Below are 26,624 nucleotides of genomic sequence, written 5' to 3'. Positions count from 1 at the left end.
AGCCCAAATACCTCAATTGCACCTTTAATCAAACATTTTTCAGCATCTTCATGCAGGACCTTGTCCAGAAGGACCTTATTGTGGCTATCCAAGTGTCTCTGACACCAGCAGGGACATGCTATATGCCCCAGAACCAATACATTAAGTCATAGTGGCTCTAGTGTATATTGTTGTCCCTTCAACAGTAGTAGCCCATGTTGTAATTAGTGGTTATGGTGCTTGGAGTATTCCTGTAAATGAAAGTTCTACGCTTCAAAATTCATTCATGCATCTTGAAGAAATCTGCCGATCACAGTGCTGGAATCAACTTAACAGTTACATTTCAGACATATTTCCTAACACTTCCAGGAAGTACATACAGACTTTATTTTAATCCCCTCATATGGCACACCAGAGCAGTCATCATATAAAGGATGGCCTCACCATAGGCTATACACTGCACATTCCACAGCTCCGATAGCTCTCTGCACTATAGCCACCTTTAAGGATCAAACAAAAGCATAACTGTCACAAGGATGAAGCCATGTCAATATCTACACAGCAGCCATGAACTAATCATGAGTAAACATGAGACACACATGTATCACATATAACTCATCCATTCACCAACCTAAAAACACAGCACCTGTATATTACCTTTATATTACTTGTATATCACCATTTAGAGCCTACCCATCATGTACATATCACCAATGTTTGACAAACAATATAGCTCTCTATCTATGCTAGTATTCATTGAAATACTCTTCAACACTGCTAAACAAGTGTTAGAACACACCTCGTTTTTCTCCAGTGTAAGGCACTAAATCTTCCTTGTCCTTCATTTCTTTGGCTTGTTTTTCTAAATGGTCAAGAAGAGCATCCCGTTGAAATGGTCCCGTTGGTGTTTTATGGGTCTGGTCCCTTTGTCTTAGGCCTGCGGGCAGTAACTGGTTCTACAAAATACAGAGAGATTTTAAAACATACATATACTTTTATTAGGTTTTATGTAGTCGAATACCTTTCTTAGCTTGAAGTTTAGATCCATACTTTGACAGGAGTCTGCCGTGGTCTAGTCACTAGACCATGGGAACATTTTAAACTTATGCACTGATATTAGCAGAAGTGAGATCTTTGCAGACACCAGAATATTATCCTATAGAAATCTAGAAGTCCACTGGACTAAGTTGTTTTTGGATAGATTTTGGCAGGACATCTATTCCTGGAAAATGTATTACTGTTTTTAAAGTTTTACATTTGGCAATTTGGTTCTGTCGGGTCAGCATAAAATCAAAGCATAGCCAGATTAATCATAAGGTAACATAGCCAGCTAGAGCCCAATGCTTAGATTAGGGCCCAAGCACCATGTAAATACATGGCAAACCATTCCTATACTATGTGAAAGCAGGGCCCAACATTGTAACCTGTTTAGGCACTGTGGGATCTTTCTTCTCTATCGCAAAGTCTTAGAAATGACTATGTAGACCTTTCCATACTGATCCACCAAATGTTTTCTGGTGGTATTCAGGATTTGGATTGCAGTATGGCACTGCAGTATGTGCTTTGGAACCTGCGTACTGACATCAGTCCAATGGAGCAGAACACAGTTATTCAGATGTATTTTGGTTATGGCTGACCCAAAACAGGTCTGAATTAATTTTATTGATCTGTTCAAACATTCTATCTTTATAGTCTATTTTCACTTGGTTCTGCTAACTGGGGTGCAGTCAACTTTTTACATGTAAAGATTGCATGAAGAATTACCAGGTACAACAAAGGGCACAGCACTAGACATGTGCAATTCGTTTCGGTCCGAATGTGAATTCGGACGAATTTCAGGCAATTCGGACATTCGGGTACTTCCGAATGTCCAAATAGATTAATTGCCGAATTGTCGAAGTCCCGACGTTCCGAAATTACCGAATTTCCGAATTGTCGAAGTTCCGAAGCACAGTATTACCTAAGAACTAATATACTTACCCAGTGGAAGAATGAAGAATGTTAAGTGCGTTGGTTATTATGGATTTTTTTTTGGCCTTTTTTGGGACTGAAAAAAGAAGATTTTTTTTTACAGGTACTTAGTTAAAGGTCCCCCCCTCATTATGTTTAGGGTGAGGGGGTAGGTATTTGGTTAATTTTTTTTTGGGTGGGGGTGACTAGGAGTTTGGGGACCCCTAGTCACCGGGGAGGGGGGGGAGGGGGGGTAACATTTTTATTAGGGCCCCCACCCACCGCTCAGGGGTGGGGGCCGGGGGGGAGGACAATAGGTCCCCCCCTATTGATATTTAGGGCCCCCATCCGCCGCTCAGGGGTGGGGGCTGGGGGGGAGGACATTAGGTCCCCCCCTTATTAGTATTTAGGGCCCCCACCCACCGCTCAGGGGTGGGGGCCAGGGGGGAAGGACATTAGGTCCCCCCCTATTAGTATTTAGGGCCCCCATCCGCCGCTCAGGGGTGGGGGCCTGGGGGGAGGACAATAGGACCATACTTAGTATTAGTAAATTTGTCTGAAAGACCAATTTAGGTCTTTCAACTTTTTGGTAGATAACTCCATAATACCGTGGGAATTAGGGAGTTATCTACTAAGTGGCTGCAAGAGAAGTCCCGAAGTGCCGAAGTCCCGAAACTCCGAAATGCTGAAGCTCCGAAATTCCGAAGTCCCGAATTGCGAAAGCCCAGAATTTCGGAATGCCGAACCGAAAAATTTTCCCCATGCACATGCCTACACAGCACATTAAATGGTTAGTGGTAAGTTTGGTCCCATTAGTATATATGGTAAAAATTGTAAAGGCCAGTATGTTTTTATTGGATAATGAAAAGACAACACTAATAATTTTGTTACGGGTCTTAAACCCTGTTTTGTAAACTTTGTATTTTTTACCTATAAAATTAAAAATACCTACATCTGGGTCTAATTCTTCCAACTCTCCTTCTAGTGCTCTAATTTCATCTTCCGTCAGCCTTTTTAAGATTTCATCCTCATCAACATCGCGGTATTTTTCTAAGTCTTTTCTAATCGACATGTTTAATATTTTTAGCTATTGGTTGCTACAATTGAACCTGCAAAAAAAAGTAAAAAACAATCAAATAAGTATATTTAAATATACAAAAACACATTTTGCTGATTAGGTCAATTTGCAATTAAGCAAAGCTTAACTTTGTATAAAATTAGGTGTCATGGATCATCACTAGTAACGCTGCTTTCTACACATTGAACTGTTTATCTGCACATCATGCATATGTAGTGGTAATCAGAAAACGTATCACAACCAGTTTATTGAATTAAGTAATATGAAGTAAAATATTACAATATAACTATTGTGAATACCATTTTGGCAAGTTTCCTGGTAAAGAATGAGTTTAATGTGTGTAATTGTAAAATAGATATGAATCTCTCTGACTCTCATGACATCATATAACACCTTAAAGGGATTCTCCAGTGCCAGGAAAACATATTCATTTTACCAGCACTGCAGGACCCTGGAGTGCCCCTTGCCCTCCCACCCCCCATCCCAATTTGCTGAAGGAGTCCAGCGAGTTGCCCTCGGCACTGGATCAGGCTCTGCCTACTGTCCTCCCCCTCCGACTTCAGCCAGCAGGGGAGACCTAATGTGCATGCGCGGCAATGGCCGTGCACGCGCATTAGACCTCCCCATAGGAAAGCATTGAATGGCGTCCAGCATCACTTAAAACACTTTTCGTGTTCTATGAACATGGACGACCCTCTAGTGGCTGTCTGGTAGAGAGCCACTAGAGGAGGACTTCGCCCTGCAAGAAGTGGTCTGGGTGCCTGGAGTATCCCGTTAAACTAGACTGAAGAATTTAATGGCAGTTTTGTAACAGTCCATTTATCCCAGCCGCTTTTTTGCATGCGCTGCCCAATGAGAACGGTTGTTGCAAAGCCTTTGCAAATATGCAATGTATGTAGTTATTATCTAAACATAATTTTTTGTAGACTATTTAAATAAGATGGAAAGTTATAACTTGGAACTTGTGCAATAACGATATATTTTGTTTAATTTGATAGTCAATTCACTGTCTAGAAAACAAACCATAAAACATATAAAAGCTCTACAGGAGTAAATTATACTTATATAAAATCAACATTCCCATTCCCATTTACATTCCCACTGTTAAGTGTATGTCATAAAGTGACACCCCTCATCCAGGGGTGACCCCCACTACTGCAATTGTGGTTATAGCGGTGACCCCCCTTGCACTGGGTGACTCCCAAGTGGAGCCACATTACACAGGGTGTCACAGTGCAGCAGGCTCACCCCCAATGCAGCAGGCTCACCCCCTGCTATATAATTAGAATCACAAGGCAAGCAGGCTCATCCCCTGCCGTACAATTAAAGTCACAATGCAGGCAGGCTCACCCCCTGCCATATCATTAAGGGCCACGGTGCAATCAGGCTCATCCCCTGCTATATTATTATTAAGAGTCTCAATGCAAGCAGGCTCATCCCCTGCTATATTATTATTAAGAGTCTCAATGCAAGCAGGCTCATCCCCTGCTATATCTATTAAGAGTCACAGTGCAAGCAGGCTCATTGTGGCGAAACCAACCTCGCCACTGGGCCCTGGAGAAGCCTGTTTGCTAGCCTCCTACCTGCTGACTATGGCCCCTGGGTTATTTGGGGCATATTGTACTTTATATTGCTGCTACTGGCCCTTTAAAATCAGCGATGGACATATTGGGACTTTTGGGACTACTGTCCCTTTAAGACTGTGGAGCATATTCCAGTATACTGCCTTTAATATTACATATGTCTTTATGTGTTGAGTTTAACCTGGGATATGTATGCAGCATTCACTGATTGTTCGGTAGAATCACTCCATTCATTATATTGAGTGAAACTACCGAACAACCAGACCACCCAGGAATAAGTGTGCCTCCAATTACAGTTTGCAACAATGTTGCAAACGGGTAATTGGCAATCAGTGTAATGTATTCTTTGTCCTCTGGGTGGCCGCCATTCGGGAAACAAACACGTGGCGGTGGCCATCTTAAACTACCGAACAGCGGTGTTTTGCCGTCGAGTGTCTGGAACTAAAATCGGACACTTGACTAGGCAAACACCGCTGAGACCTCCATACTTCCAGAAATTCGTATAGAAACTACCGAATGACCCGCCGTTCGGTAGAAAGAACCCCACAAACAAGGGAATTCATTCAAACCCTCTCCAGGCTCTATAACACAGGCAATTCGTCTGTTTTCATTCCCTTGTTTGTGACCGACCGCAGGGCCAAAATGCATGGAACTGTTTTCGGATACTTTACCCATGCGGTCGGTCAAATCTTTGGAACCTCATATCTCCCGAACTGTTCATCCGAATGACTTGAATTTTGGATATGTTGACCCCCTGTTTTTGGGGTACATCCAGAACTTGGCTGGAAAAGTGTACCAGATAATTGGGTTTAATGTTATCTGAGGGGAGGGGATGTGTGGGCTGAACCATGTATGTGATTGGTTATTTTATGCCTCCCCCTGGGTGTGGCCTGTATGTGGATTATTGTAATAAAAGCCAGGCTGGATGAGCCAGTCGAGAGTTCCTGTTTTACCCTCAAAGTGATGTGTTGTCTCATTATTGGGGGGAAGGATTTATTGCATGCTGTTCCAGTTGACTGCTAGGAGTACAAGCCTATTCGTATGGTTCCTATTCAATGGTCTACAGCATTCATATGCTTGGGAGAATTTAAAAGGTTTCTCGGATTCGGTGATTGTGGTGTCTGCCAGAGTGCTTGGAGTCCTCAGGAAGCACTAGGAGCATCCATTAACGGAGGTACTCAGTCGGGGTGCCAGGCGATCCGTTACACTCATCCCCTGCTATAATCACTAGGAAGCGCAGCGCACACAGGCTCGCCCTGCTACATCGTCATAGCTATATATTTGTCTTTATATATGGTAGCCACAATACGACTTGGGTGATCCATACCCTTCACTGAGGGACGGAGAAAAATCTGACAATAATCGGGCTCCACTAATTATACGACCGCCGACCCCGGTTGCACAGAGGGTGACCCCCTCCTTGACCCTAACCTCACAGGCACTCCACCCCTAACGGGTGTGACCCAATTATACGACCGCTCATCCCGGTCGCGCAGAGAGTAAACTCCTTCCCCAAACCACTCGGGGCAAACAGCCTGGGTGATCCCCAGTCGTAAGTGGAAGCCAAATTAGACTGCAGTGCCCGTATTTCGGTACCGAACACTCTCCTGTCTTCCGCAGACAGAATCCCCAGCTGCGTCAAGCTGAGTGATTCACCACAATCACCACCAGCGGACTTACAGTCGCTGATTAACTCGGCGGTGGCCGCCTCCGTGGAAAAGGCTATTGCCAAGCTGCTGGGGCAGAACCCAAAAACGGATACTTCCACGGAAACAGCCACGGAAACAAAGTAGCCTACCTTCACCGGAGACTTCCCCGCCATAAAACGGCAACGGAAGGGCACCGGCTCAGGCACCCAGAAGCCAAAAGGCAAAGCTCCGTTGAAGAGGAGCCGTCAAACAGTCAGAAGGGAACCATCCCCTCCAGACTCTCCGTCCTCGGAGGACGATGACCACATCCCTCCGCCATCGCTCGAAATTATGGACGAGTGGAAAGCGGAGGCTTCGCACTCAGAAGACAAGGAGTGGCAAGACATCCCAAGGGATGATACAGAGTACGAACAGGACACGTACTTTTCACAGGAGGACTCCCACCACTCACGGGACAACCGTGAGGAGGGCACCTTCCTAGACTCCCAAGGGGTTGCCATGTTCGACCCCCGCACGATCCGACATCCAAGATCGACAGAATGGGGCTTGCCGGAGCATCTGGCCCAGTTCATCCATTTCTGGCTAAGAAAACCAATGGAAAAAGAAGTGAGGGCGAGACTACGGGCAGAATGTCCAAGACCCATGCTACCAGACAAAATTGCACAGACCCCAGAATTTGACACTACTGTGTCCCTGTTCATGTCCTGCGCGGGCCGAGACCCAGGAAAGGGATAGAGAATGGCCTTCCTAGGCCCTCTGGCAAAAATACTATACCTGGCCGACCTGGCCCTCTCCCAGGGCACCGCTCTGGACACCCACGTGATACGCGAATGGGTACAGCAGGCCATCTGTACCCTGGCCAACACTAACGCGGCAATGTGCACAGAACGCCGCAGGACAGCGTTACTGAAAATGGATCCCAATTTAATGGAACTGGGGAAGAAAGAGATGGGACCACTGGCGAACAGCCAGCTTTTCGGGGACTCATTCATAACAGAACTAAAAAAGCACGTGAACATCTTCACTGCACTTAATAAAGCACAGACGTCCATCAAACAAGTATTTCGCAATACCACACCACGCCGTGGAGTTTTTGGCAGGGCTGGTCGCCAAAGGGGCCGAGCCACCAGCCGATTCTGGTCTGCAGGCCCCAGAACTCAAACATCTCAAGCGTTCTTCCCATCTACAAGAACCAACTTCCCACGAGGCTCATTCCGTTCCAGAGGCACCCGCACCCGCGGACGTGGACGCTTCAATGCAAGTGAGCAACCCCAACATGATCTCTTTGTACTCTCATATGACTGCAGGCAGGCTGTCTCTCTTTTCACAGGAATGGGGAAAGATATCTTCGGACAACTGGATCCTACGTACGGTGGCTGGTTACGAGAACGAGTTCTCAGACACCCCGGAACAGAACCGTCACCCACCGCCAATAAGAGCGTCGGCACTACACACCAAAATCATAGACAAAGAGATCCAGGCCCTGTTCGACAAAGAGGCTGTGGAGATCGTCCCGGACGATACGGGTTTCTTCAGCAACATCTTCGTAGTCCTAAAGAAAACAGGAGACTACAGACCGGTCATCAACCTGCGTCAACTGAACGGATTCATCGCCTACAGGCATTTCAAAATGGAAGGGATCCATCTTCTCAGAGACCTACTACAAAAACTCGACTGGTTCACCCGGCTAGACTTAAAAGACGCCTATCTCTCGGTACCGATAGCTCACGTCAGCCGACCCTTCCTCCGATTCACCTGGAAAAACCTCACATGCCAATTTACTTGTCTCCCATTCGGCCTCAGCTCAGCCCCCTGGTGCTTTACAAAGCTCATGAAGCCGGTAATGGCATACCTAAGGGAGAAGGGCATCCGCTGCCTAATATATTTGGATGACAACCTAATATTCTGCGAGACTGCATCCAGACTTCGTTCTCAAACGAGATCCATAGTGCACTTACTGGAATCATTGGGATTCATCGTAAACAGAGAGAAATCATCACCAACCAAGGTGGTACAGTTTCTAGGATTCTAAATCGATTCAAGAACGTGTACCCTGCGGCTACCCACGACAAAAAATTGCGACGAAACGGAAAGAAATACGCCGGGTACTCCGAAAAGACTCAATAACACTCCGCCTACTGGCCAGAATGGTAGGCCTATTATCATCTTCCATACAAGCGATCTTCCCGGGACCACTACATTACCGAGCCATGCAACGGGCGCAGGCTCACCACTTGAGACAAGGGCGTACATACGACCACTGGATTCCGGTGTCAGCAGAAGTACGGACAGAACTTCGATGGTGGCTCCTCCACATGGAGGCATGGAACGGCAGAGCCATATTCGGACCAAACCCAGACTTCATCCTGGAATCGGATGCCAGCCTATGGGGCTGGGGAGCCCACTGCGCACGAGCATCCACCGGAGGCCCGTGGTCAGAAGAAGAGAAGCTCCTACACATCAACTGCCTGGAGTTGATAGCGGGATCCTTGGCGATATGCAGTCTGGCCAAACACATGTCCAACTGCTGCATACTCTTACGCATGGACAACATATCAGCAGTCCAGTACATAAACCATCTAGGCGGAGCCAGATCACGAGTGATAACAGAAGCAACGAGGGACATCTATCGATTTTGCCTACCCCGCAACATCACGATCAGGGCAGAATACCTACCTGGAGTCAACAACCTCACGGCGGACTGGTTCTCTCGACATTGGAGGGACAGCAGCGATTGGCGCCTAAACACCACCATCTTCCACAGGATAAAAATGGTAAGAGGTCCCCTACACATAGACCTCTTCGCATCACGGACAAACACACAACTACCGAGATACTACAGCTGGCTTCCGGATCCACAGAGCGAAGCGGTGGATGCGTTCCTACAACAATGGCCACCGACAGGAGCGTACGCGTTCCCACCGTTCTAAATGCTAGCACGAGTCCTCCACCACCTACGCGGATCGGGGACATCACTGATACTGATCGCTCCATTGTGGAAGAGCCAAGCTTGGTTCCCGGACCTACTAGCGCTGTCACAGGACCATCCACTAATCCTACCAGTGTTCCCACTCCTCCTAACGAACCCGGGAGGGGAATCTCACCCACTAGTAGCACAGGAACGGCTGGAGCTAGTGGCTTGGAGTCTTTCTGGGGATCCTGGAACGTCTCAGGCCTATCGCAGACGACTAGGGACCTACTATGGGACTCATGGGCACCTGGCACTAGACGCAACTACCTATCAGCATGGAACACATGGAATCGCTGGTGCATGGCGAGGGACCTCGATCCCTTTACAGCACCTATTCTCTACATTCTAAATTTTCTGTCAAGTCTATTCTCGGAAGAAAGAGCATACCGGTCGATTAATATCACCCGATCCGCCATCTCGGCGGCCCACATTCCGATAAACGGAACACCAGTGGGTCAGGACGCTTTGATATGCCGTCTACTTCGGGGTATCAAACTGTCCAGACCTCCGACCCCGAAGTATAACAGTCTATGGGATGTAGATCTGGTTATCCAATTTATAAATAGTTGGCCTGACAACGAGACCTTATCACTGAGACAACTAACAGCCAAGCTGACGCTCCTGCTATGCTTAGTTTCGTTTCGAAGAGTCTCGGACGTTAGAGCTTTCGACGTGGACGGTTTCACGGTGACACCAGAAGGAGTTACCTTCACGGTGTCTCGCAGGACCAAGACGGACTCTACGTCCGTGTCCTACCCCTTTTTTCCGACGGTTCCTCGTCTATGCGTAGTGAACATGCTTCTACGGTACGTTGAAGTAACCGAACCTCTCCGTTTTTCCCGATCGGGTCAGCTACTGGTATCGTACACCAAACCATACAAACCCGTAACTACCACCACGTTGGCTAGATGGGTACGTTGGCTCTTATCCCTGGCAAGGGTAGACCCAAAATTCGGGGCCCACTCGGTACGCGGGGCGGCGGCTTCACACGCATATTCGGCGGGAGCATCGTTAGCGGATATTCTACGCTCCGCAGACTGGACTAGAGAAAATACCTTCAGGGTTTTTTACTTTAGACAGACATCACACGCATCTTTTTTGTTGTTACCGCAGCGTTAAAAATGCAAAATAGGAAGCCTCCTGTCATGTGATAAAATTGTAGATTATGCTAACGTAGTGTACCTATAATCTTAATTTTAATAATGACAGGAGGCGAGTATTTCCCCCCCCCCCGTAGGTTTTCGGTTTGTCCCTCCCTAATACTCACCGATTTCAAGCATATTTACGATAACATTATACTATTGGTAAGGGGAGAAGCCATGGTCTACAGCTATTATTAGTATATAGTTATATATTGTAACATTATAGACAATACCTACATATCGTTTAATGTAACTTAGGTAGACAGTAAGGAAATAAGATTCAGTCAAGAGATATAATATGCATCCTGATGGGATAGCCTATCACAACAAGATATATTGAATAAATAAATCATGCCTATATGTTATATGCGGACAATAGTTAATTTCCACCACCTTTCACCTATTTCTGTTCTTTTCAGCATAATTCGATAGTCGGATGACAAAAACCCTTCAAGCCTCGATCCAAGTTACGGTCGTTCAAGTTAACAGAGTTCCAGTTTAGAAAGTTCATCACAACCTGACGTTACAGGATTTAACACATCAAAGAAAGAGGAATAGACACGCCCATCAAGGACTTATATACAGGCTATGTTGGCCTATGATTGGTTAAAAAGTTTTGATTGATTGTCTTGTGCTGCTGGAGGCATAAGTAAAGAAAGTTATGCAAAATACTCGCCTCCTATCATTATTAAAATTAAGATTATAGGTACACTACGTTAGCATAATCTACAATTATGCTCACTGTTATTTACATCAATTATTTAGGTAATTGAGAAAAATATAATTTGCATAATAATTTAGAACAGGGTGTACAGCAAAGCACCTTTCATATATTTTTTATTTTTAGTTTTTATTCTTTATTTTTGGTGTGCAAAGACAGATAGGCTTGCCTAGCCACGACAGGTGTCACCAGCAGTTCAACAAATATACAATTTTCATGGCACATCATATACATTGCACAATTTTAAGTGTTTATTTATTTTTATTTATTATTGCCATTTATATAGCGCCAACAGATTCCGTAGCGCTTTACAATATTATGAGAGGGGGATTTAACTATAAATAGGACAGTTACAAATAAACTTACAGGAACAATAGGTTGAAGAGGACCCTGCTCAAACGAGCTTACATTCTATAGGAGGTGGGGTGTAAAACACATTAGGACAGGAATTTACAATCAAATAAGGTGGGCTGCCCTTTCGGAGAGGGCAAGAGACAGGTATGTGAGGTAAGGGTTAGTCTTGGAGGCCATAAGCTTTCCTAAAGAGATGGGTTTTAAGGCACTTCTTAAAAGATGCAAGACTAGGGGAGAGTCTGATGGCGGTAGGCAGGCTATTCCATAGGAAGGGAGCCGCCCGCGAGAAGTCCTGCAAGCGCGAGTTGGCCGTACGAGTGCGGACAACGGACAGGAGGTGGTCACGGGCAGAACGGAGAGACCGAGAAGGGACATACCTATGGATCTGTGAGGAGATATAAGAGGGGCTAGAGTTGTTCAGTGCTTTATAGGTGTGAGTTAGTACCTTGAATTGACTCCTATAGCATACAGGAAGCCAATGTAAGGACTGGCAGAGGGGTGAGGTGTGAGAGAAACGACTAGAGAGGAAAATCAATCTAGCAGCAGCATTCATTACGGACTGTAAGGGTGCAGTACGGCTATTGGGGAGACCAATCAGGAGAGGGTTACAATAATCCATGCGGGAAATTACTAGAGCATGGACAAGCTCCTTGGTAGTATCTGGTGCAAGAAAGGGGCGGATGCGGGCTATGTTTTTAAGATGGAATCTACAGGATTTGGCAACATGCTGGATGTGAGGCTCAAAGGTGAGACCAGAGTCAAGTATGACGCCAAGACAGCACGCTTGCAAGGATGGACTGATGTTGGTACCACAAACTTGGAGGGAGAGCGAAAGAGGAGGATCAGTATTAGGAGGAGGAAAGACAAGGAGCTCAGTTTTTGAGAGATTGAGTTTCAGAAAGCGGGAGGACATCCAGTCAGAGATGGAAGAAAGGCAAGCAGTGACACGTTGCAGGACGGCAGGGGAGAGGTCCGGGGAGGAGAGATATAGCTGGGTGTCATCAGCGTACAGGTGGTAGTGAAATCCAAAAGAGGTAATAAGTTTGCCAAGAGAGGCAGTATAAAGAGAAAATAGAAGGGGACCAAGGACGGAGCCTTGGGGAACTCCAACTGAGACAGGGCAAGGGGAGGAGGTATCATTAGAAAAGGAGACACTGAATGAGCGTTGGGAGAGATAAGAGGAAAACCATGAGAGGACAGAGTCACAGAGACCAAGCGATTGAAGAGTTTGAAGAAGGAGAGCATGATCAACGGTGTCAAAGGCCGCTGAGAGGTCAAGAAGAATTAGTATGGAGTAGTGGCCTTTGGATTTAGCTGCGATTAGGTCGTTAGTAACTTTGATAAGGGCAGTCTCTGTAGAGTGGAGAGGGCGGAAGCCAGATTGAAGAGGGTCAAGGATAGAGTTGGAAATGAGGAAATGAGACACACGGGTAAAGACAAGTCTTTCCAGAAGCTTTGAGGAAAAAGGGAGCAGGGATATGGGACGGTAGTTAGAGGGGGTGGATGGGTCGAGGGATGGTTTTTTTAGTATAGGTACTACAGTGGCATGTTTAAGGTCAGCAGGGACGATGCCAGAGGAGAGCGAGCAGTTGAAGATGTGTGTTAGAGAAGGCACGAGACAAGTGGAGAGAGATCTAATAAGGTGAGATGGGACAGGATCGAGCGGGCAAGTGGTGGGGCGAGAGGAGCAAAGAAGAGCAGCCACCTCTTGGTCAGTAGCTGGGGAGAATGTCTGAAGGGTAGGAAAGGCATGATCTATGTGCGATTGAGAAACAGAAAGGCAAGGAGGGGAGAATTCTTTCCTTAGCTGTTCAATCTTGTCAGTGAAGTAACATGCGAAGTTATCAGCAGTAAGGTTAGTTTTGGGGGTGGCCACAGCAGGGCGAAGAAGAGAATTAAAGGTGTGAAAGAGACGCCTGGGGTTGCGGGAACATGAACTAATGAGAGTGGAAAAATAGGACTGTTTGGCAAGGGCAAGGGCTGCACTGTATGAACACAATATGAATCTATAATGGAGAAAGTCTGATTGTGTACGAGACTTCCTCCAGGAGCGTTCAGCACAACGGGAGCATCTTTGCAGGTAGCGCGTTGATTTAGTATGCCATGGTTGGGGGCGGGTCCTCCTCGAGGTGCTTGTTTGGAGTGGCGCTGCAGTGTTCAAGGCAGATGTAAGAGTAGAGTTATATATGGAGATGGCCTGTGAAGGACAGGAGAGGGAAGGGATGGACAGCAGTTGTGAATCAATGTCAGCTGACAACTGTTGGAGATCAAGAGAATTAAGGTCCCTCCTGAGTTGAGGGGGGTTAGGCTGAGGTTTTTGGGTGAGGGGGTATGTGAGAGCAAATGATAAGAGGTGGTGATCAGAGAGTGGATATGGAGTGTTGCAGATATTAGATACTGTACATGCATAAGTGAAGATTAGGTCAAGGGTATTGCCAGCTACATGGGTGGGAGAATCTGCCCACTGCGATAGCCCGAGGGAGGAAGTCATGGAAAGTAGTTTGGTGGCTGCAGAGGTCAAAGGTGGGTTTATAGGAATATTGAAGTCCCCGAGAATTAGGGATGGAATGTTAGAAGAGAGGAAATAGGGTAGCCAGGCAGCAAAGTGGTCAAGGAAGAGAAGAGGGGAACCAGGGGGGCGGTAAATAACAGCAATGTTAGCAGAGAAGGGTTTGAAAAGGCGAATTGAGTGTATTTCAAATGATGGGAAAGAGAGAGAAGGGGGGGTGGGAAGAGGTTTAAAAGAGCAGTGAGGGGAGAGGAGAAACCCAACACCACCACCTTTACATTCAGAGTTTCTTGGGTTGTGGGTAAGTTGGAGACCACCGAAGGACAAAGATGCAGGGGTGGCAGTGTCAGAGGGGGAGAGCCAGGTTTCTGTTATGGCTAGTAAATCTATAGAACGAGAGATGAAGAAGTCATGGACAGCAGTGGATTTAGTTATATTGCAAACAGAGCGTGCGTTCCAGAGGGCAGTATTGAAGGAGGATTTAGAGGAACATGAGATGGGTATGAGATTAGTGTGGATCCTTGGGTTAGTATGTGCTGAGTTTGTTGCGAGGGGGCCGGGGTTAGGAGAGACATCACCAGCAGCTAGGAGCAGAAGGATAGAAAGGAAGTGAAGGTGGGAGTAGGATTTGAAAGTTTTGTAGGAGGGTATGTATGTAGAGGATTTGGGAGGAGTTGGTGGAGATAGGCTGGAAAGGTATGTGTAGAGTGCATGAGATGAATATAGAGGGGAGGGGAGTAAGGTGGAAGTAATAATTATGGTGTTGCTAGGGACAGGTGAGTGAAAGGATAGGGATATTTTAGTGATGAGAGAAGTTCGTGTTAAAGTGAAAAATAGAAGGGAGAACATTAGAAAAAGTGTATTATATAGATATGTAGATCATATATACAAACACACAAATATCAATGAGTGATTAAACCAATGTTAGGATGCAGTGTGTTAAATAAATTCAGGTGAGGAGAGGTTTAGTGATTTGATTGGTGTGTTAAGGAAACCAGCTGATGTGCACTATCTATAAGTAAGTTGTCGACCATGGGGTGGGATGGTGTGGGGAGGGGTGGGTGGGCAATCTTCCAGAGATGATACCTCTGCTCTGAAGATTTAGCAGGACTTGGTTGCTTGGGAGTGCTGGGTGTTAATGCTGTTTTAAGGGGCCCAGTCTGAAATATAAGGTCTGAGGTTAGAAAAAAATAAAATAAATAAAACACACTATTATGGGTGGGGAGACATGGGGCTATTGAGGTAATTAATTAGAGATGAAAAACTAAAAGGAGATAACATTTGGGATAAAAAGATAGGAAGGATCAGATAGGTGAAAGTCATAAACCATGAACATAAATTTACAAGATTATCAGTGAGTAGTAACACTAGGTAAACAAACAATTAACAAAAAGTCTTAAAGAATGAACATAAAATGACATGATCACAGCAGCTTTAAGCAAAACAAGAACAGAAGATCAGGATGGGAGATATAGGTATCAATTAAGTAGTGATAGTATAGGGAGGGAGATGGAATAGAACACAATTTTAAAATAAGAGTTTAAAGGAAACAGGAATACAGGTATTCTTGAGTAGATCTTCCAGAGATGATACCTCTGCTCTGAAGATTCAGCAGGACTTGGTTGCTTGGGAGTGCTGGGTGTTAATGCTGTTTTAAGGGGCCCAGTCTCTGCTCTGAAGATTCAGCAGGACTTGGTTGCTTGGGAGTGCTGGGTGTTAATGCTGTTTTAAGGGGCCCAGTCTCTGCTCTGAAGATTCAGCAGGACTTGGTTGCTTGGGAGTGCTGGGTGTTATGTTAATAGTAGTGTGGATTCAGGGGATTTGGTAATAATTTAACTAACTGTATTTTAATAAAGGTATTTTGGCCACTTTCTTTTTTTGTGAGTTAGCCATTTTATCTTTTTTACCATTTTTATTATTTTACTACCTTGCATCTGAGTTTTACTTGTTCCAGAGAGATACTACTCCAAAGCATCCTTGGTGGGGGTTATATGACTTACGCCCTATCATTGAGCAGTGCATCTGCCCAATTAAATGTGAGTAACCATTTGGTATTTTTATACACTCTCCTGGTTTTATCACAGTGAGCACTATTGTTGTTTTTTATGTTACATATGGTCCCCATCTGACAAGATATCTACTTACAACACTCCCTCGCGTATCCCATAAGTGGGGATTATATGAGTGTGATTGTTCTCTCATCCCAAGGTTTTACTGGACTCTTTTTGGACTGTTCTTTATATATATATATATATATATATATATATATATATAAAACCAAAAAATGAAGACAGGAGCACTCTCTTGGATTTTCCAAAGTGTATTTAAAAAAATCACCACCTCAACGTTTCGACCCTTCAGGGTCTTTATCAAGATAATGACAGTGCCCAAAATATACATATATATAGCAAATCTTAACTATCAAATTTACCCCATCTGTGCAAAGTGATTCCTATTCCTCATCAAGTGAAAACTGCCGAAATGCGTGCGTGGTGACGTGGGCGCGTGCGTGATGACGTGCATATGTGCGTGTGTGCGTGCGTCATGACGTACGCGGGAACGTGATGACGTGACGTGACCGCGTGTAAACAACCATTGACCATAGTAACCCAACGTATCCCCGTGCTCATCTAGCTTCATGGAGGGGAACAAAATAAGATATAGTGTAACATACCAGAGATGCACCAAATCAGTGGAGAGTTACCCTCCCACAGCTACAGGGTCACATAATACACAGAAGAAATGTACTGGTGTAACAACAATATAAAGATCTTTAGAGAAAATGTGAGTGGACTGTGTGAATGTAAGATATGTAAAATAAAAGAACAATGTGATGTAATAAAGAAAATTAATATATATGTGAATGAATATGTGAGTATGTACATGTGTGTGAATAAATGTGGGTGAATAAATAAATGACAGAAATAAAAATGAAAATAAAACCCACCCATGTGTAAACAAGAAAACAGTAAAAGTGTGACTAAACCCAGTGAGAGTGATGGTGAAATCAAGTAGGTACCCCTCTAGCATATGAGTGAACAACTAGACCCACGTAGACCATACAAAAAAGTGGATAAATCTTCAATAGTACCCCAATAACCTGGGAGTCTAAATATAGCAGCTATCACCTACAAGTATACCTCAATAAGCATATTCAAATAGAACCCCTTAATAATTATTAATATTGACTACATGTAAATAAATAAAGATCAGGATCTAACCCCTAGGTATAAAAAATATATATGACAATTATACAACATCTATGAACCTGCCTATAAAAACTATGCATATATACCCATTTAATAGGCTAAACATAATAACGGGTACCTGCTACCAAACAAATAAGTACTCTAGAGAGTATCCAAAAGTGAACTAAATGATATGTACTCATTCAGTCCAGTTGCTTAATCCAAAATGTTTCTCTCTGTAGTAACAATCTAGAGCGATCTCCACCTCTGGGCAAGACCGGAACTCTGGCTATAGCAATAAATTTGAGCGTAGGCAACCTATGGTTAAATTGCAAAAAATGTTTCGCCACAGGCTTTTCCGTCTTCCCGTCTCTGAACGCTGTTGTAATAGCCGATCTATGCCCTCTGATCCTATCCCTGAGTGTTAGGTCAGTTTTTCCAACGTAGAATAAACCGCATGGACATGAAATTAAATATACCACGTGATCCGTTAGGCATGATATATAATGTGAAATCTTGTACCGCTTGCCGGAATGTGGATGTACAAAAGATGAGCCCGTAAGCATGTGTCCACATGTCACACAGCCAGGACAACGAAAGCATCCCTTCCTCTCTGATATATTAGGGACCAACTTATCTCGTGGTAGATCCGTCCTCATAAGCAAATCTTTCAGGTTCCTATTTCTGACATAGGATACTCTGGGGGGATTGGAAAAAATCGTGCTTAAAGTTACATCTGTTGATAAGATTTCCCAATGTTTTCTAATACTCTTGGTGATATTGTCACTGGCTGAGTGGAATCTCATTGGTATAGTGATTTGGGTCTTCACAGTACGAGCAGTGCCTTTATCAAAAATTTCATAGGCTCGATCAGAAGCCTTCCTCAAAATATGCTTCTGATAACCCCTCTCCAAAAAAGCTTGGCGCATATTCTCTATTTGTAGATCTCGTGTAGAACTGTCCGAAATGTTCCTCAACACCCTGAGAAACTGAGAAATCGGTAGAGACTTTTTTAATGCCGGGGGATGGTGGCTAGTAAAATATAGTAAAGTATTCCGGTCAGTCGGTTTCTTGTATAAACAATAGCCAATCTGATTATTGACCTTGTACACCTCCACATCAAGAAATTGGATTTTGTCTGTATCATAAGTCAAAGTAAGACAAATCGGAGATTCATCATTGTTCAGCGTATTAATCATAGAGGTGAGTTCAACCTCCGAACCAGACCACATAATAAAAATATCATCCACAAATCTGTGATAAGAAATAATCTGCGAGCCATATTTTTGCAGAATATTAGATCTTTCATAGATATGCATAAAGCAGTTAGCATAGGATGGTGCTATTGCCGATCCCATCGCCGTCCCCCTGAGTTGCATGTAGAAGATTTTTTGCAAACCTGAATTAGTTATGGTATAACATAAACTCTAAACATTCCACCAGAAATTCTATAGGTGGACCTTGATGCTTGTTACATTCACATAGTCATGTCCGTATGGCCTCGATTCCCATATCATGGGGTATGATGGTGAACAGATTCTTCACATCAATTGTGGCAAAAAACACAGGAGAATCAGGTGGCATCAATCCACGTATTCTGGAGATAAAATCTTGAGTATCCCTCAAGCAGGTAGGAATATCCTCAATACTGGATTTAAAATGGTGATCCACATACTTCGCTAAGGGTTCCAATACCCCTCCACGGGCTGAGACTATTGGTCTCCCGGGTGGTTTTCTCGGATCCTTGTGCACCTTTGGTAGAGTATATAGCACTGGGATTTTGGGGTTTTCATTCACTAAATAAGCTCCTGTGTGTTCATCAAGCTATCCTGCCGACATTCCTCGTCCCACCAATGCTCGTAATTTGTTGAGGATGAGTGTGGTCGGATCATAGGTTAATGGTTTATAAGTGATAGCATCACTTAACTGGTTCAGCACCTCTTCCCTATAATCCTTATACTCCTGAATCACAATGGCGCCCCCCTTGTCCGCTGGTCTAATTGTAATATTGTTGTCATCTCTCAGGTCCTTCAAAGCAATTCTATCTCCTTTTGTAAGATTGCCCCCATTCCGCTTCTGTTGTTTTAAGGTATGTTCTACATCATGCCGTAGTAGTTGTCCAAATGTCTTAATCGAAGATTGTGTGGTTTTCGGTTCCCATATATTTTTAAGTTTAAAAGGGTGTTTCTCTTTCTGTCCCCATTGGTCTCTAGAGATATTCAGATTAAGTGTCCTATTCATCTTGAATAATTCCACCTCCAAATCAAATTTGTCTGGTATAGCAAATGGTACAAAGGTAAGCCCCTTGGATAAAATCCTGATATGGTCAGCAGTTAGCTGTTTAGTTGACAAATTGAAAACTGGATTCATTTCTTCCTTATTGTGGGTTTGGATCTTAGTTTTATGGATCTTCCCTCCCTGTCCCCTTCTAATGGGTCTGGGTCTATGTTTCCTCTTGTGTGTGAAGCTGTTAGTATTCTGGGGGGGTCGTTGGAATGTTGATCGCCACCTAAAAAAGTCTGTGCAGACTCTTGTCCCCCATGTGATCTAATATACCTTCCAGTTTCTGTTCCTTCCGCTTCAGACATGGATTCAGCGGAACTGGTGTCAATCGACATGAACTGTGGTTTCCTTATTTTTGATTTCTGTCTTGTAAAATGGTGGTCTGCGCCTCTCACCGCTCAGCCAGTGATATACTTGATGATGTGTATAATCATAATTCACCCTTTCCAGCTTCTGCTTCTTAAATTTGATTAGGTCGTTCCTATACCTCATGATTTCATCCTGTAATGTAATCATTTGTTGTGCAGATGATGATGCTGTGAGTAAAGGTGTATTGGATAATTCCAATTTATTAATAGATTCCTTCACCACCGCCAGTTCACTCTTCACTTTTCCACTGTGATAATCATCCAGTCTAAGGCACATTTGTTTGCTATACTTGCCCATTTCCTGCAAAATTCGGGATTGGACCTCCCAATGGTTGGAGCATTACGCACCCTGAATCCTCTTGGGATCCTCTTAGATCTATAATAGTCAGAAATGAATGTGCCATGTAAATCCAGATCCACTTCCCTCCTTTTAAGCTTAATAAGCTCTTTGTATATATCCCTGATCCACATGTTTCAATCCATCAGTTGATTTGGGCCAAAGAATATGTTCAGCTTCTGCCTCTGAAATTTGTAGTGTCTCTACCGTATCCAAAAGGGCCCCAGCCCTTGACAAAAAAAATCCTCCATGAGCAGGCAATAAACTTGATAAAGTTCCAAGAACCAATCACAAAAATTAGGTAATGAATAATCTATAGTGGTGGTGCACAGAGAGTGTGTTTCTAGCACACTATAATATAAAAAATATCCAAACTCTGGCACTCAACCTAAAACCAAATATATATACCAGCCACTTGTACCCGGGTGCTTCCCAGCAATAATATAAACAAAAAAATGAAGACAGGAGCACTCTCTTGGATTTTTCAAAGTGTATTTAAAAAAATCACCACCTCTACATCAATGTTTCGACCCTTCAGGGTCTTTATCAAGACAGTGCCCAAAATATACATATATATAGCAAATCTTAACTATCAAACTTACCCCATCTGTGCAAAGTGATTCCCATTCCTCATCAAGTGAAAACTGCCGAAATGCGTGCGTGGTGACGTGGGCGCGTACGTGATGACGTGCATACGTGCGTGTGTGCGTGCGTCATGACGTACGCGGGAACGTGATGACGTGACGTGACCGCCTGTAAACAACCAGTGACCACAGTAACCCAACGTATCCCCGTGCTCATCTTTTTATATTATTGCTGGGAAGCACCTGGGTACAAGTGGCTGGTATATATATTTGGTTTTAGGTTGAGTGCCAGAGTTTGGATATATTTTATATATATATATATATATATATATATATACATATACATATATATATATATATATATATATATTATTTTTTATTGTTCTCTCTCTGTATTATATATCATTGTTTATTTCTATATTACTACTTGCTTATATTTAATTGTACATATTATCTCTGTGGTGCCACCTTTTTCTACTTCCTTATAAAAAATGATTACACCTCACTTTGAAATAGACCGGTTGTCTATTTAACGGCCACTGAAATAAGGTGGGGGGTGGGGGAGGAAACAAAACTTAAGGTATTAAACCAAAAGAATTGTTACAAAAAACGGTAAAGCCTGTCAAGGCATAGAACTCCCCTATGTTAACAGGTTTGTGTGTGAGTGATGTTCGCCTCAGATGGTAACCAGAGCTCAAGCGTCCTGTGAGGCTCGTTGCGGAACAAATGGAGTACTTCTTGCAGAGGCCCATTAATCTGCAAAGCTTCCCACAGGAGGCCTACGGTGTCTAGGAGTGCTGTTGCTTCCTGCATGTCATGGAATGAGTAAGATAATTCTCCGTGCTGTACTAGGAGCGTGCGGAACAGCCATCTGTAGTGGATTTTTTTGTTCCGAAGGAGAGTGGTTAAAGCCTGGAGGGATCTCCGCCACAGTAGAGTGCCCCCAGAGAGGTCAGTGTAGAAGGTTAGAGCCATATTTTTGAATACATAAGGGGACTTTCCCTTGAGTGCTTCTTGTCGCCTTGTCGCTGCTGTTTTGGAATTTCACTATGGTATCTCTGGGCACCCCTTCTGGAGCCCTCTTAGGTTTAGGGATCTGGAATACCCCATCCACCGCAATTTGCTTAACTTGCTTTGGTGACAGCAATGCTTCCAGAAGCCTTCTTAAGAGGTGTGACAACTCAGCTGTCGGTACCCTCTCTGGGATACCCCTTATCTTGAGGTTAGTACGACGCCTCGTGTCTTCCACAGTTGTAGCCCTGTAGCTTCCCCCTCCGTCATGCACATCCCCCCTGTGTTGCAGAAGGGGATCAAAACCTATTCTGACACTAACCCGGGTCCAATGCCAATGTCCCTTGGCTCTGGTCCACCCTCGCTCCTCAATGGCCACATAAGGATTTACCCATAGGAAAGTATGATACAATGCTTTCATATGGTGTTTTGTGTGACGCTGGATGTCCCCATGCATAGCCACTGGAGGTGGAGTTAACCCTTAAAAACAGCAATAATTACTTTTGCAGGGTTAAGGGCCCTGGGATAGTGCATCCAGACCACTTCAATGAGCTGAAGTGGTCTGGGTGCCTATATTGTCCCTTTAAGTTAAAACAGATGCACGGTGAGAAATTTAGAGAACAGAAACAGCCTGGGGAGGCATTTAGGGAAAGGATGGAGAGACTGTTGAGATATTTAGGAAACAGAGACTGGGAGACATTTAGGAGAGAGACATAGTGAGCACACATTTAGGGAAAAAGAGACACTCTCACTAACACACACGCTCACTGACATACACAGTGTCACTTACACAATCTCACTAACACACACACTCAATGACATACATAGTGTCACTTAAACACTCTGACTAACACACACACTATCACTGACATACACACAGTCACTTGCACACTCTCGCTAACACACACAGTGTCACTTGCACACTCTCACTAACACACATATATACACACAATCACTGACATACTCACACAGTCACTTGCACCCTCACTAACACACACACTGTGTCACCCGCACACTGTCACTAACACACAAACACACTGTCACTAACACACATATATACACACAATCACTGACATACACACACAGTGTTACTTGGACACTTTCACTAATACACACAATCACTGACATAAACAGTATCACTTGCACACTCTCGCTAACACACACACTCTCATTAGCACACATACACACACAATCATTAACATACACACTGTCATGTGCACACTCTCACTAACACACACACGTCACTTGCACACTCTCACTAACACACACTGTCACTCAAACACACAACTTTACATAAAGTCACACTTTATTTACACACACAAACACAGCAATTTACCACACACACCCACACCAATTTACAACCATTCAGACAATAAAAAAAAACCTTAGCCTACCTGGTTGCTTTGAAGAGGAGAAGAGGTCCAGGCTGCAGGAAGTTGCTCTTTCTGCTGGGGGAGCAGGAGAGTTGTGCACTCTGAGCATAGGCTACTTCCTGTTCCCCTCAGAGTGCTTCCGCTGTTCACAGGCAGGGGGCAGCCAGGATACCAAGTCATGTCCCAGCTTCCCCTGCCTGCAGGAAGCAGAGTGCTCTGCTTGGGAGCTGGGGTTACAGATACCCCGCTCCCTGAGCAGGTAATCGGCAGCAAAGGGAGCCCAGCAGGTGAATTGCTGCGCTGGGGGATGGCTAAGGAGCTGCTCACCCAGCGCTCCAGCCCTTCCCTGCAGGTTGGCGCCTTAGGCGAATGCCTTATTCGCCTTAAGATAGCGCTGGCCCTGGTGAGAGATGTTGTCCACAACATCTGAAGTGCCGAAGGTGTAGGCTATAGTCTATAGGGTAAGTCTCAGTTATGAACTTAACTTCACACAAGTCATATCAGTGAAATACAGTAAAGATTCTGGTATGAACAAAGTGTACACTGGATGCACATTCGTGGTACCTGACATAAAACACACGCTTTAGGTGTTTGTGAGCAGCTGTGAACGTGCTCAACTTTACACTTGTATTGGACTTTTAGAAGAATTATTAAGGACACTTTCAAACATCTGTCCCACTGAAACCAGGGACAATTGGGCTTTTTTATAAACGTCAAATGCTGCAGACTGGTACGTAAACAGCTACGTGTACAGACTTGCTAGTAAAATGCGAAATAAACCAATTAATGCGAATTTATCTTTAATCCTAAAGAAAGACACTCGGTCATATGTCTGAACTTTTTGTTTGATTTTGTGTTTGAAAAGCATAAATTCTGCAGAAACAAGGCAATAAAAAACTCACTATAAAAATATACTTTACTTTATTGTCACTTTACTTTATGTCTCGTCTGTGTCTAATTTTATTCATTTATTGTAATCTTTACATTATCCTCTGCATATGTGATACATTTAAAATTGGCTACAAAGAGACCATTAAAGTCCTTCTGCTCCCTTACAGTAACAGTGAGAGAATATACCATGCATTGTCCATGTGAAGTAAAGAAGAAAGTAATCAAATTACAAGAAAAAGAGTACTTTGTATATTTCATACCACAGAAACATAACACATCTTCCTAACTTGGAGAAGGTAAAACTCCCAATTTATAATGGTGTAAGTGCTGTAATAAGTGTTTCTACTTAGGCACGCTAAGTTCCTTGAACACGCTGCAGGAGGTGAATAACAATTTTAAGAGAAGAATATGACTCACTGAACAATTTGTTGGAAAATTGAGTGTGTCTTAAAGAAACATACGAATGAAAAATTAAATATATTTATAGATTTATATTTTTGGTTAAATGTGTTTCTTTACTAGATTTAGCAAACGGCCTCCTGGGACAGACTCCTCACTGTAGTCCGAATGCCCTACAGTGTGATCATCAAGCTTGATGTTTATTTTTAATGTTAGAGTGTTCCCTGGTCTATTTAGACTCAGCCCCAGCCCATTAAAATATTTTTAAAACGCCATAAAATTTACTTTAAATCAAGAGCCAGGTGACTCACCTTGTAGCAGCCACTCCACCTCCTGCCTTGAGCTTTCATAAAGTTTGTTGGATCCAATGCTTCTCATTGCACTCTGCTAATCAGATGCTTCTCATAGCAAAAGAAGTGAATGATCAGAATGGTATGTGTAGTGTTTGGGGAGGGCAATAGGTAAGGCAAATAAAAATACACATTTTTATTAAAAGCTGCATAAAAGGTGGAGGCTGGGTTGAAACATTTCAAAACAATGTGAGACATATCCTTGTATAACATAGTGAGTGGCACACAGGTAGAAATTCAGATTCAGTTTGCCACAGCTGCTTAGATCCCTGGACATTCACTAAACACTGAATTTTGCTAATTTAAATCTAATTGGGAATACTGAAACAAAAGAAGCTTATCTGGAAAAATTCTCCAGCTCTGCTATAATCACAACATTTTGTCTCCGTTTTTCAATGGTGTTACACTGAGTGTTTCTTCCTGTGCCCCTCATAGTCTCCCTCTCTTCCCCAGCCATCACAAACACATTGTGTGTATGGGTGTGTGGTGACTACTGTGTATAATGTGTGTAGGCTGTGTGCATTGTGCGTGCTTGCAGGCTATGAGTAGAGTGTGTGTATGCTGGCTGTGTGTAGTGTGTTTATATGTTTTTTCCACCATCCTGCTTAGCTTTCTGCAGTATAGTTTATAGGACAGTTCTAGCTAAGAAGCGATTACTATGGTCTCAGCCCACTGGAGGTGCAGATCAGATGCTCTCTTCTCTACCCATGTCCCCCTGCAGTAGCCCTGTTGCTTGCCCATGAGAGGGCTAAAGGTAGAAGAAACTGTCCCAGTTGTCAGGTGAGAATTCCACTCCTCTGCAGGCTACACACACAGAAATACAATAACAGACAATGGGACACACAGATACACACTGCCAGGCGCACACACATACCCAATACACACAAATACACATTGCTGCACGATGCTAAATATGCAAACTAAATCCCACTAATAAACACACTGCTAGACACACAGCTACATACATATACATTGCTAAACAAACTATACAGACTCTGCTATACACAAGCACGAGTACACACACACGTTACTACACACACATACACTCTACATACACACATTAAAACATAAATTTTAGTTAGCCACCCTACATTTTAGCTGCCATCATGCAGCTGAAGTATGGCTTCCTGGGGTCCAGTGTGGATTAAGTTGGAACAGGGCAGCCAAGAAGTGGCTTCCATGAATAATGGAAGCAAGTGATCCAACACTCCTTCCTCCCAGTACTGCTTCTCAAGAGTGAAGAAGGGGCAGTTAGTGCAGTCCATTAAGGAATTCTACAATTCTACAGAATTCTACAATGCAGTCCCTTATATATGGATCCCACTTATCGACCAGGCCACTTACTGAGTACTGGCTGTCACCTTCTGATGTCGGCTATGCTTATCACCAACAATCACATAACCCCTCTTCCAATTAGCCCTCGTGTGGGGAATGTATTTCTAGGAAGTGTTAGTGTGCAAATGTGGGGGTGTATTTATGTGGAGAACCAATGTGTGAATGTGGGGTTGTATTTCTGAAGACAAAAAAAGAGACATGGCTTGGAGATGGTGTTGTGTGTATGTAGGCTGACTGTGGTGTTGTGTATGGAGGATGTGCAGGGGAAGATTACTTGTGGTGTTGTGTATGTGGACATATGCTGCCTGAGTATTTTCTCTGTGTTAGGCCCTAAGTATTGCATGTCTGTGGGGCACTACGTGTGTTGCATGTCCAGAGGGACATTGCATGTGGTGTTACACGTCTGTGGTGATTCTGAATGTGGTGTTCCGTGTTTGTTAGGATGCTGCTTGCGGTATTGTGTGTTTGTGAGGATGCAGATTGCAGTGGTGTGTGCGTAAATAAAAAAACACCTAAAGTTTATTCCTCCATCCCACTAGGTTACTTTGGAGGGGAGGGGGGGAGAGGTA

The 26,624-nt window shown here is 43.9% G+C and overlaps 1 protein-coding gene across 2 annotated transcripts in view; it reads right to left on the bottom strand.

The window, feature by feature from the left end:
• The window catches only part of TMOD1 (tropomodulin 1), a 93,795-nt gene that overhangs the window by 52,758 nt on the left and 14,413 nt on the right, over positions 1-26,624 (bottom strand). For both annotated transcript variants that reach the window (XM_063455283.1, XM_063455284.1), the window contains exons 2-3: positions 2,882-3,038; positions 779-935 (exon numbers count right to left, since the gene is read on the bottom strand). In XM_063455283.1, coding sequence (XP_063311353.1) covers positions 779-935; positions 2,882-3,001 — 277 coding nt within the window. In that variant the 5' untranslated portion in view covers positions 3,002-3,038. The remainder of the gene's footprint in view (positions 1-778; positions 936-2,881; positions 3,039-26,624) is intronic.

Source organism: Pelobates fuscus, chromosome 5 (assembly GCF_036172605.1).
Source record: "Pelobates fuscus isolate aPelFus1 chromosome 5, aPelFus1.pri, whole genome shotgun sequence".
Lineage (NCBI taxonomy): Eukaryota > Metazoa > Chordata > Amphibia > Anura > Pelobatidae > Pelobates > Pelobates fuscus.
This window is presented reverse-complemented; position numbering and strand designations above follow the sequence as displayed.